At 39.5% G+C, this 12,472-nt stretch overlaps 1 protein-coding gene across 1 annotated transcript in view; it reads right to left on the minus strand.

Moving 5' to 3' along the window:
• Positions 1 to 12,472, minus strand: part of DACH2 (dachshund family transcription factor 2) — a 233,700-nt gene that overhangs the window by 22,602 nt on the left and 198,626 nt on the right. The window contains exons 6-7 of the mRNA XM_066338570.1: positions 11,551 to 11,686; positions 9,547 to 9,627 (exon numbers count right to left, since the gene is read on the minus strand). Of these exons, the coding sequence (XP_066194667.1) occupies positions 9,547 to 9,627; positions 11,551 to 11,686 (217 nt within the window). The remainder of the gene's footprint in view (positions 1 to 9,546; positions 9,628 to 11,550; positions 11,687 to 12,472) is intronic.

Here is a 12,472-nt window from a genome sequence, read left to right on the forward strand (position 1 = left end):
TTGTGCACATCAATAATTTAGAATGATTTAAGAACTGTTTTATAGATGCAAGTGGAGTTCTTTCTGTCTGTATATAAATCGAATGTGGTCTTTATAGGCGAACAAAAAGGGGATACAATCCTTTTAAATTATTTTTAGGATAATTGTTTCCACAGCAAACATCATTATTTATCAGTTTTGAGGAGAAGCCAACTGCCAACATTTGAAATGCACAAACCTTGGCACACAACACAAAAAATGGTAATCTCCCCCCGTTTCAAAACCAGTTTTGCATTTATTTTACACATTTGTCAAGTTCTTATCTCAAAACCCATGCAGTTCACCTATTTCTATCAGAAATCATTATATTTTATTTTTAATTACCTTCCCATAGCTAATTTGGTAACTCAGGAAGGGAAACTGTTATTGCTACCAGATGCTGTTACCTTCCTGCTCACTCACATATTCCTATAAATTGATTCAACAGCCTGGAAAACAAGGAAAAAATATGTATTATTATGCCTTCTGGATTTCTTCTCTTTTTATCTCTTTTTGTTTAGATAAACAGTCTCATTTTAGTGATACAAACATTCTAAAGCTACACTACAGACACTTCCCATAGTAATTCTCTTCAGGAGAGTACCGCAGGATGCTGCTGGTCCTTTGCCAGCAGGAATTTCTCTGTAGCTTTATTTCTGTGTGAAACCTTCAAGAAATAAAGAAAATCAGGCAGTTTCATGTATAGAGAGCTGAGATTTTCCTTTTCAGATAAGGAGGAATTTTAGGGAATAAATGAAGGTCCTTGAGACTAAGTTTTCTGCAGAGGAAGTGGGAACAGATGTTCTTGTAGGTCACAGAAGAGAAACCAGTTCCCCAACAACTTCCACCCTGGAATATCAGAACACACTTTCACTGGAGTCAGCCAGGAAGGCCCCAGCCACTTTGCTGCTTGAAACAGCAAAAATTACAAGAAAAAAAAATTAAGCGAAAAGAAACTGCAAACTTTGAGACTTCAGCTCTGCTACTGCAATTTATTAACCCCCATAATCTGTGTAGGTTGACCCTCACTGGTGGAAAAATTCCTACCTTGATTCTGCCAATTTAGCAACAACTCTTCCAGAAAGATGTTCACGCCCTGCAGATACCTGGGACCATTTATCCTCAGTATTTTATGTACCTGATGATACATGAGCTGCTAGTTGTGTAAAATTAAAGCTCCAGTCTGCTCCATACAATATTTAATGTGGGCCATATAGGAAGTGATGTTTACAAAACACTCATCCTAAAACAGCCTGATGAAAAGTTACCTTACGTATTAAGAGAGATTTCTTATTGTGAATCAGACTCTAACCTAGAAATACTTGACTCATTTTCTGCTGTTTTCCACACCTGTGTATGGAGAGAAATCAACAGTGACCATTCTTGAAGCAATAGAACTGTCTCCCAGGAACTTATTAATTAGTTTTTGAACATTGGTGATGTCTTTTTTTTATTTTTTTAAATATCAAAAGCTTTCTATAAAGAAAATATTATATGGTATTATACGGTATTATATAATCCTTATTATTGTTATTACTACTGCTGGTGATTTTGCAGAAATATTATGCTTTCCTTGTAATTTATCAGTAGAAATAAAACATAAATATAAATATAAATATACATGAGTATAAATACAGATCTGTGGTTTTACAGAGCAATTCCAACTCTCCTTTCTGCCTAAATCCCTCCTGCCTCAGGTGCCGAAGGCGATACGACAACAGTGACAAAAATGTCAAAAGTCAAACAGCAGCTCTGGTGACTCCTCCTTTAATTTGTGAATCTCTCCACACTTTTGCCTGCAGGGCACCATCAGTACAGTCAATTTCTAGATTTTCAAACTAACATAAACCAAGACAGCAATAGCAAATACAGGCCAGTCTCCCAATCGACAGCATCTAGAAAGTCTCCAGAGGTTACAGATGTATAAATAACATGTTATTTTCCAAACATGCTGTTTTCCAAACAATGCTTATTTTCTGGCCTCTGTGAGTAGGCACGTGTACACGCACATATCCCATTTTCTGCTCCAGCTCAGCCATCTATCAGAGATGCTCCATCATCCAACATATTCCACATCAAAAAGGCATCTTCCACCACACCACAAGAGGCTCTCCACTGAACTGTCAGTAAAATTCAAACAGCTCTGGATCCCCTTGCTGACAACACACACCCGAAAAAGCCACGGGATATGTCAGCAAATTCACACAAGCCAGGTCTAACTATCAAAACATCACAGAGCAGCCCCAGTGATGGGTAAAACAGATAGACTCAAAACTGCACCATGTTTTATAGATTATAACATCTCGGAATACACCTGGAAGCAGAATTTTATTTATTAAACTGCTTGTTATAGCCTGTCAGATTCTGTCAACTAGAAGAAAAATCTGCTTTGGAAACGACTTTCACACTGACTACAAAATAAAAGAAGAAAATAAATCAGTTGGGATTTTGACACAAACATGGAAAGGCCAAGCATGACCAAAGAAATGTCCTGGGGAATTTTGTATTGGCGTAATCCCTCTTTCTAGTGTGTACTCATTCGCCTCCAATTTCAGAATTAACAGCTGTCTCTCCTTCCACCTTTTTATCAATCCTGCTACAAGAAGGATATTCACAGCTGGGAAACTTCAGCAGGGACCCACAAGCATCTTCCAGTCCAATTCTTCAGTGAAGGGCTCAAGCAAGGATAAAATCTCCCTTAAAACCTCGGCATTATCAGCATCAGTCTGTAACAATCTAAACTAATCCAGTTGAAATTATATTGATGGATTACAATTGTGGGCTCCTGCTCTTTCAGGCACGATGATGAATATCCTAAGGACAGCTGATAATATGAAAAACCTACTGTGTGAACTATCCCTCCCTAGAAGTGAGGCTGTAACACACAAATCCCACACAGAGTCCAAAGTGCTGGAGTGGTGCCTTCTGCCCTAACAATCAAACATGGAATCTGATTTCCTGCAATCTACAGCTCCAGTGGCTTCTGAGATGAGCACATGGGCCTTTATCTGCTCTGCTAACAAGAATTCGTGTAACTTTATCAAAAGAATTCAAACACAATGTCTGAGATATAATGAAGAACACATTTATTCTGGTTTCATGACTACACATCCAGAATAATCTTTTTCTACTTCCACTCAGAGGTTAGTTCACTGTCTTATGCACAGAATCCTTGAATGGTTAGGGTTAGAAGTTCACTAAGGATCTATTACTTGTAATTATCAGGAATATTCTAATGCACTAAATATTCTAAAACACTTTGGAGATGAACCTTAGTGTGCAGTATTGTCTCAGCCTTGCTGTCCCCAGAAGCCTTGGGGCAGCAAGTCCTCCCCAAAACGGAAGACAAAGCCCTTAATTGCCATCTTAATGTGACTGTTACACAGGAGACAGACACACTCCACAGTATTCAACATCAAATTAGAAAAGAAGTCCCTGAGTACACCAAAAATGCTACACAAAATACCATCCACCAGTGCTGGATTTGCTCTTCTGACAGCAGGAGCACACACTGCTGTCACAATCATGAGCTCTGTATTTCACTGATCTGGAACATCCAGCTGTGGGCAGCAGGAAAAACTCTGGCTCACTGGTAGGAACCTTCAGGAAAGAATTTTTGTGCTTTCTGAGACTTCCTGAAGGTCTTCCTCAGTCACAAATACTGCAAAACTTCCCAAGTCACCAATTAACGATTGTTACGACTAACTGGAATTTTTACCCGTATTTTTATCCCTTTCTTCCTCTGTCTGTGCACAGCTGCACACTTGGGCACACCAATTCCAGGAGCACAGTGCCCCTAAGCACTGAGGAGCCTGAGCCCCTGTCGGCACATTCCCCAAGATCCCAAGGATTTCTACGACATGACAAAAAGCATTCAGCAACCTCTTGGGACACAGATTGTCCACATCTTACTGCTCATAATGAGGACTGAAAGCAAGCTTATTAAATCTCTCACAGACATAAACAATGTCACCAACTGCAGGTCTCAGGTTAATGACTTTGCACCACAGGTAACACCAAACAGAGAATCCAGTGGGTCACTTTTAAGACCAGTGCTAAGGAAAAGATTCCTGGATCTAATCCAAAAGTTTTCTTAGTGCCAATAAACACTAGGTGCCAATCAACCATTTTTCTACTCTTCCTATAATTTTCCAATTTGATATATCTCAGATGAACCTACATAAAATAATTCTCAGTACTGGAGGAAAAGTAGGAATGTCCCTGAAGGGACAACTGACTGAAGAGTTGTTTTCCCTCTTATTTCTCCATTTTATTGCACAGACTGACATGAATATCTTACTAAAAATTTGTTTCAAAGCCTTTTCAATAAAGAAAATTTCATTATTTCACCATGTTTATATAGACTCATAATTTGTAGTGTTTAGACAGCAATACTTTAAAGTCATTGAAATCTAATAAATAAAACATATTAATAAATTATATATCAATGCATGAAACTGCCTTAGCCCATCTGCCAAGATAACTATGAAGTATTTTACTCATCAGAGAAAGAGGATTCCTAAAAATAATTTTGCAAATAAAACTCTAATATAAACTCAATGTAAAAGGTGTGACCTTGGAGTACTTCACTAGCATCTCTTACATAACTGCCTTTATATTTATAAATCTTTCAGCAATGGTTAAGCACAGAATCATAATGTCATGAGCACAGACACTTCAAAAATTAAAGCTTTACCTTGATTAATTATTTACATTTTGTGAATCTAAGTGTTAACAGAGCTTGCCTTGGTTTTATGGGTTTAGGTTTTTGTGGATTGACTGACTGACAGACAATCACATCTACTATTAGGCCACCTTTTTAACAGTTGTCAGTTCACTTGTAGGTTAAATTTAACAACAAAAAAACACTTGTGGAAAATGCCTCCACCAAGAATAGAGCACTGTGCTTCTTATCTTTCAGTATTCTCTGAGAATAGAAAATGTAAAAATATCTCTGACTTATCCAGTGGACTTTTGCACTGCACATGTCACTCAAGGTTTTGGGAAAAAGAAACCTTTAAATTCATGTACTATTGCACCCACTGCTGATGAAACAACCCCAGGGTCTGTGATACACACACTCAGACACCAGAATGAACATGGTTTCACTCCTGATTTGGGGAGTTCTTCATGTATTCATGAACAACATTTGTGAAGAAAATAGCTTTTTTCTCATTTTATCTTTAACGTGCCAGTATTGACATCTCAAACAAGCAGCACAGAGACCGTGTGAGGTGCTGGCACCTGCTGCACACTTTGCACAGACACAGTGTGGTTCAGCTTTGTGCTCCTCGTTCTCCTTCTCACTCCCTCCCTTTTCCACCTGGATGCTTTCAGATTAATTGTTGGGAAAGTTCCCCCTCTGGAGCACAGCCCCCACCAGCCTGTTGCTATTTCAGGTGTTCTGCACCTGCCCATTCTCCTCCCCTCACATCCTGAGTAACCCAGTCCTTTGGCAGTGATTAATTTAAACAGCATAAACCCTCTTTTCTGCTAATGAAATCCAATACATAAATATGGTTACTCTTTCATTACCGTGCTCTCTGGCCATCTGAAAATATTTCACTCAGCGGACAGAAATGATGCAAAATCCCCCTTTCCTCGAAGCAATAAAGGGAAAGGTGTTCTTTAATAAACTGGGAAGGGAGAGCTGCCAGATGCAGAGTTTGGAGAGCACTGTGTGCAGGGCCATGTATCTCATGGTTTGGGCTCTGGAGATGCAGGATGGGCTGAAGGAGGGAGCAGTGCCCCCAAGGGAATGCAGGTCAAGCCCCTTCCTCAGCAAAAATCCTATTTATTTGTACTCACAGACTGCATGAACAGTGGGTAACTGTTCATGGGCCATCAATGGAATTTTTCTACAATATTTTCCTCTGGTTTGCACCCCAAACCCCATGTGAACATGCTATCCATGTGTGGATAACAACCAGCAGCACGAGCTGGGGGAAAACCCTTCCTAAAGACCAAGTTTTGGTCAAATTGCTCCCTCTGAAGACATCCTGTACATCCCCACTGATTTCACTGTGGCAAGAGTTGGGCTGGTGCCTTTTCTTGCTCCAGCCTGTGTGAGGAGTTTGAAATATTTCTTGTCATGCAGTCAAACAGAATAATTGTACCAGCATCTAAATCTGGCTCGAAGGCACAGCCAAATTCTTTTCTGGCTCATTTCACCTTCCTAATGCCAGAATTCATATGGAGGTTTCTGTAAAGCCTATAAAGAGCTGTGTCAAACACAATCCTACTCCACACAATAGAGATTTTTTTCCAGGATATGTATTGAAGCAGACAAATTTAAAGTGTAGTTTCTGTAAGTAACTGTGCAGGTAAAATGTGGAGCTGTGTTCTAGGGGGGATTTCGTAACTGCTTCCTTGCACTAGTGATTTCAAAATAAAGTGCAGATTACTCTGGATATGGTATTCACTCAGAAATAGATGCACAGGCAAAATGCTGGTGTAACATACCAGAAAAAAGCACTTGACAAAAATACTTTTCGTAATCCTTGCAGTAAAAACTATTTATATATAAAGACCCCAAACCATGCAGACTTCCAAAGATGTTTGACTTTATTGCCCTCAAATGTTGAATCCGACCATACTTACTCTAAAATGGTGATGAAAGGATGCAGAGTAACTGAGATTCAAAGGCATTTCTCCTTCAGAAAGCCTAAAGGTATGGCTGTAACTGGACTCTAAACACTCTGCAATGAGACAGCCACCAATTCTGGAAATTCTGCCCCACAAACACATGCAAACAAATCACAGGAATTCCAGCAATCTCATATTAACTGTCTCCTAAAGAAGCACTGTTGTGCAGCCATGTTCTCCTCAGCCCTAATCACCTTGAAATTACTTTGATGAGCACAAAGTGACACATTTTTTGTCTGTTGCGGAGATCTTAAAATGGACATGGAAAACAAAAACTGTGTGTCCTGAGGGGTATTTTGTCTATAATCATTACAATAACTTTTATCTCTTTTTTTATGCTAAGATTTCACATAAGCTGTACTCCTGATAAATTTGAGTTCCTTAATTTTCAATTGTTGCTGTCTTAATTGCTATAGAGAGCTCGGCTTTGTGAAGTTATGTCAAGGTGTATAACACAAAAACATGTTCAATATATGCCTTCAATAATTTCTTTGTTGTTTGAAAACTTCCAACTTACAGCAAAGCTGGCATTTTATGGCCTGCAGAGCTATAAATCATTTTTAAAATCATGATGACATTACTCAAAACAGATGTGAAAACATATGTTTGCCACGGTCGTATAAACCGCTTACTTGTCATACTTAATAAATGTTGATACTTTTATTTTAACTACATTCCTTCTTAATAACTTTGAAAATCTTTTCCACGGTGAATATATTTTGCCTTGGTAAGAGCAATGGCAGGTTTGGAAAAACAAAGCTTGCTCTGTACACAAATTACACGGTTGTTTTCTGCAGGGCAAGGCAGCACAGATCACATCGTCCACATCTGACTCTGAAACACTCAGCACAAGTGAGGTGCACCACAGCCCAAAATAATTGTACAGGAGAAAACAGCAACACTACTAGGAACAAAGAGTCTACACGGGACAAATTATTGAGGACTAACCCCACTGGTTCCTACAGAAATTGCAATATGGGTCTGTCCCACTGATAAATGCAAATTCAGCTTGGAATCCTAGATATGTAAGGTTGGTGCCTTTAAAATTTCTATATTAGTCCCGCTATGTCATCAAAAGGTTCTGGTTCTGGATCCATGGGATGACTTGAAAAAAGCACACCTGTATTTTTCACAAAAGAAAAATTCTCATCCTCACATTTTCTGAGAAAAACTTGACATCCTGCAGACCAAACAGAATGTTAAAATGTCTCATGATTTCCAAGCACCTTTTTCTGATGCAGGTGGATCTCTGAACACTAAATTAATTCTAAAAACATCCCCTAAGTGCATGCAGAACTAACACATGTATAAAGACGTATTTCCCAGTACTTAATCAATTAAAGAAATTATGCAAAAATGTAGACTAGGAAATGAATAAACCTACACAACTTTAATCTTAAGGAGAATTATGGCACACAAACTGTTAGTATCAGATCTTTGTGATTTCATCCATGCTAAAAGGAATGATCACAGGAGCCTGGGAATTGGGTTCACAGGTGGCGGAGGTTCAATTATTTTTGCTTTGGGGATTTCTGAATTACTTTTTCAGATTTTTAAACTGTACCTTCCTTCATCCATCCAGAGTGACAGAACTGCTACTACCAAGAAATACAAGATTTGCATCTTTGAACCCCCCAGGATACTGAATTGTTTTGCTGAAAAATGACTGAACATGTGGCAAGAAACCATGAACAGTTCAACAGAATTAAAATCAACTACACTTTCAGGCTTAGATTAAATACTCACTATGCAATTACTATAGAAATGTAATTTTTAAATCTTAGGAGTGAAGTTATGGCTGGTAACTTTTTCTAAATGTCAACAGGAGTCAAGAGGGAAGGATTTAAGCTGGATGATCCAGACAGAAAATTATCTCAGAATGGCACAGAAGGGCTCTTTTGGGGGTCATGAGGAAAGTGCTTAAATGCCCAGAAAAACCAGTGAATAGAAAACAGCTTCTGTCTTCAAGGAGAGCTGAATACGATAATACAAAATATAAGGAGGAAGTTTCAGGCTCTTCCTCCCCATGACTGAATCAGTCACACACCTCTAAAGAACAGAGATGACTGCACAAAACTACGACACTGCTCTAATAATTTTATATAACTCTGGAACCACATGGCATTGAGGGCCTCCACATTCTCCTCTGAGTAGCCCACAGAATTGTCTAAGTCTGCCTTTTAGCCTTCTCTGAAAATGTAAGACAATCACCTCAACCAAAACATAAATCAGTCTGTGCTTTCATTTATGATGATAAATATGAATTTTCTCAGTAGACTTAAAAGTACACTTAGCTTACGCTGTCTCTTCCTTCTGTTTCTTTCCCTTCACTTTTTTTTCACTCTAAAACCTCACTATCCCCCTCAGCATCTCTTTGCAGTATTTTCCCAGAATAAACCCCTGAGTATTCACCTTCTCCAGCACCCAAGAACCTCTGCAAGGAGAACCCAGCAGAGGAAGCACTTCCCTGCCTACAGGAGAATCCCTCCAGACCAAACATCACCTCTTCCCTTGCTGCCCCTCACTGGTGCCACAATATAAAATTATATACATCACCCAGAGAAAGTCTGCACACACATTCCCTTGAAGGCAAACAAACAATTCCACGTGACTGATCAAATATTTGCTTTGAACTTCATAAATAATTGAGCCAGAAGACCTGCAAAATATTATCCTCGTGCTGTACAAACAGAGAGAAGCAAAGTTCTCATTGCCTACACTTCCATGTGAACTCACTGGATAAATTATTCATTGCAATTAGGCACTTAGTTCTCTTAAATTAGTAATACAATGTCATTGCATATGCAGAACATGAGAAAACAGAATAAAACACATAATAAGTGGAACTAAATGCCTGAGATGGAAAGCAGTCTGTGATTTTACCTTTCTCCTTTTGTATCTTTTTTAGGCTGGTCCCAGTTTCTTGGTCAATGAGTTCCCCTTCTCTGCTGTTGGTCAGCATGGCTAAAAGAATCAGAGGTTATATAACACTGTCAGTAAAAAAAGTTAAGATAAAAAGAATTTTACTTTTATTTCCTTTTTGTTGATATTTTGTTAAACTCTTAGAGCCAAGTAAAATACACAGTAGAAGCTAATCTGCTCAAGTTTATTGGACAAGGACATCAAGATAGAACACAAATTACTCCTCAGATGAATGTGATTTCTTATGAATTGTTCCAATTAATCAATTAATGGGAAAAGTACTTCACAAAAACCATTTTGGGGGAAAATACATTTAAGGATTTAAGTACTAGTAATTATTATAAAGCAGTAAGCTTAATAAAAACCACAGATTGCCAGATCATAGCCCAAACTGATTGGTGAAAGCAAACCTCCCCTAATATTTTAGTGCTGAAGGGAATTCTTTACTTAACACCTGCAAGCTCAGCAAGAGCTGTGCAGTTTATGACTTCAGGATGCCTCTTTCCTTTGTTCTTATTTGATTAAAACATTTCCTTCTCTGCAATCCACCAATTACAGACTTTACAGTTATTCCACAGAGGACACTTGATACAAACTTCATCACCGTATTTTAGGGCGAGCTTTTTTTAATAATTGCAGAAGTGAAAGCATTGTATTTCTGTCTATGAAAAAATATTTATCTTTGCAAAGGTAAGCATTAGATCTCTTCTACATAGAGATATCAACAGTCTCATTTCACTGCTGCTACAGGAAGTTAAAAATTTCTTGCCCTGTGTCTTTCCAGCTTTATTTTACACAGGAAAAAGACGAGTGGAATCTACTCCACAGTCTCTGCCCTGTTTGTGCACAGATTAAGGCAAAGAAATCAGGTTCTATGCAGTGTGCTGGGCAGTGCTGTGGCTGCAAAGACCAGGGCCAGAACTGCAGAATCCCAGGAAGAGTAGGTTGTGGATGGGAGGGATCTCTCCAGTGACTCACCCCGAGTGCATGGCTTTTGTGGTTTAAATCTGGCTCAGCAGTGCCTGCACAGGCTCCAGGCCACGAGGAGACAGCAGTGTTGACACACGCTGACGTGAAGAGATGTTAATTGACTTGCCCCAGATCCCTCTTGGAAGCACCAAGAATAGGATCTAAACTTCCTCTAGACGGAGTTAGCATTTTAATTGATAGTGCACAGGCTGCGAAAAATGTGGTGGAGAGCCCAAAAAAAGCCAGAAAAGGCCTCAGCCTCAGGGTGATGAAGGAATGTGTGGGCACAAGGAGGTTTTTGGAACAAAAAAAGTCATCGTATAATCCGTTACTTCCCTCATACAGATGTGAAGAAAAAGATACCTTGCTCAATTTCCATACCCAAGCATCCCAAAGGGTGACCCCTCTGCAGGAGGTACTGCTGTACCAAGAAGGGCAATTGTGGGAACTGAAAACGCAGTTTTCACAAAAAGCTTACATTGACAGAGGTTTGAAACAGAGTTGAATTTTAGGCCTTGGAATATTTGGAGCATAGGAAGTTTCTGAGCTGCAAAAAATACAGAACCAGCAACTATTGTGTGCTGTAAGGTGTAGATGTAGTGTTTAGGGATTGCCTTAAGTGTGTGCTTGTAAGCTTTCAGCATTGGCCTATTGGCTAAAAAACTTTTAAAAGGCCTTGTCACGAAGAGAACTTTGGCTTCTGTTATGGAGTGAGTTTTACCATAGAGTAAAAAAATCCCTCTTCACTGAGACTGATAATGAAATAAAAAACTCGTGGAACACCTCGGTTTATTGGCCAGTACCTGTTACAACCTCTTGGTCTAACCCTGCATAGTTATCAGTGATTAGACCCAACAACGAGCGATGAACTTAATTAAACCACCACAGGGACGAAACCCTCTGGGATTTGACAGCCGGCGTGTGTGTCCCTTTGCCCCCCCAGCAATTAAACATGTGCCAGAACAAACCCCCCGAGGCTGGGGAAGGTGCACTGACCGATCCTGTCGGGAGTGTTGTCCAGCTGGGACGGGGAGCTGGACACGCTGCTGCTGGGGTGTGAGGACGCGTGGCTGCCGGGGCGCTGGCTGTCCTCCAGGGATGGTGCTGGGGAAGGGCTCTCCTGGATCCTCTCCTGCAGACACAACAAAGCGAGCATGGGCTGTTTCATCCAGGTTCAGACACAAAGTGACAGGCTGGCTTAAAGGGAATGAGGTTTCCGAGGTAAACGGAGAACAAATAAACAATGAAGGAGCTGAAATTCCCTCTGGATCATATGTGCTCCAAATGAGGATGGAGCGTCACCACGTAAAGCTGCACATGGGTCAAGAAATTGTTGATTTCTACATTTTTATGTGGAAATGGGCTGAATTTCTCCTACTATAATGAATAAAGCCATGAGCAGACTCTTTTGCTGGTAAACAGATCCATTTTTCAGTCCTGTCATCAGTCCTGAAGTCACTCTTAGAGTCATGTATAGACAAAACCAACACAGCCTTCTACGAGCAACGTGTCTGAGCTTAGCTTATCATTTCCCACCTTCTTCTTGTTGGCAACCTTTTATCTTTAAAATTTTACACACATAAAATTTTTCACACCTGAAATTTTTCACACCTAAAATTTTTCACATGCAGGATATTCTTCCATGTTGCTTTCACAAACTACTTTTAATCTACAGGTAGTAAGATTGCCATACGTGAGTCATGTTTCAAATAAACAATTCACAGTTGGATTGAACTGTCACTAAACACAGTCAAATTTGTAATTAGAATATGTCCTTGTGAATTTGTAACTAGAATCTGTACCTGAATAAACTACATCAGTATCTTCTCAGGGTAGCACCTGGATAAATGACAAAAGCTGTGGCTCTGGTAAGAACTTCCCTCTTGTATGAAAAGCACCACTGGCTAACCAAAACAAA

The sequence above is a fragment of the Sylvia atricapilla genome, chromosome Z (genome assembly GCF_009819655.1).
Source record: "Sylvia atricapilla isolate bSylAtr1 chromosome Z, bSylAtr1.pri, whole genome shotgun sequence".
NCBI classification, from domain to species: Eukaryota; Metazoa; Chordata; class Aves; order Passeriformes; family Sylviidae; genus Sylvia; species Sylvia atricapilla.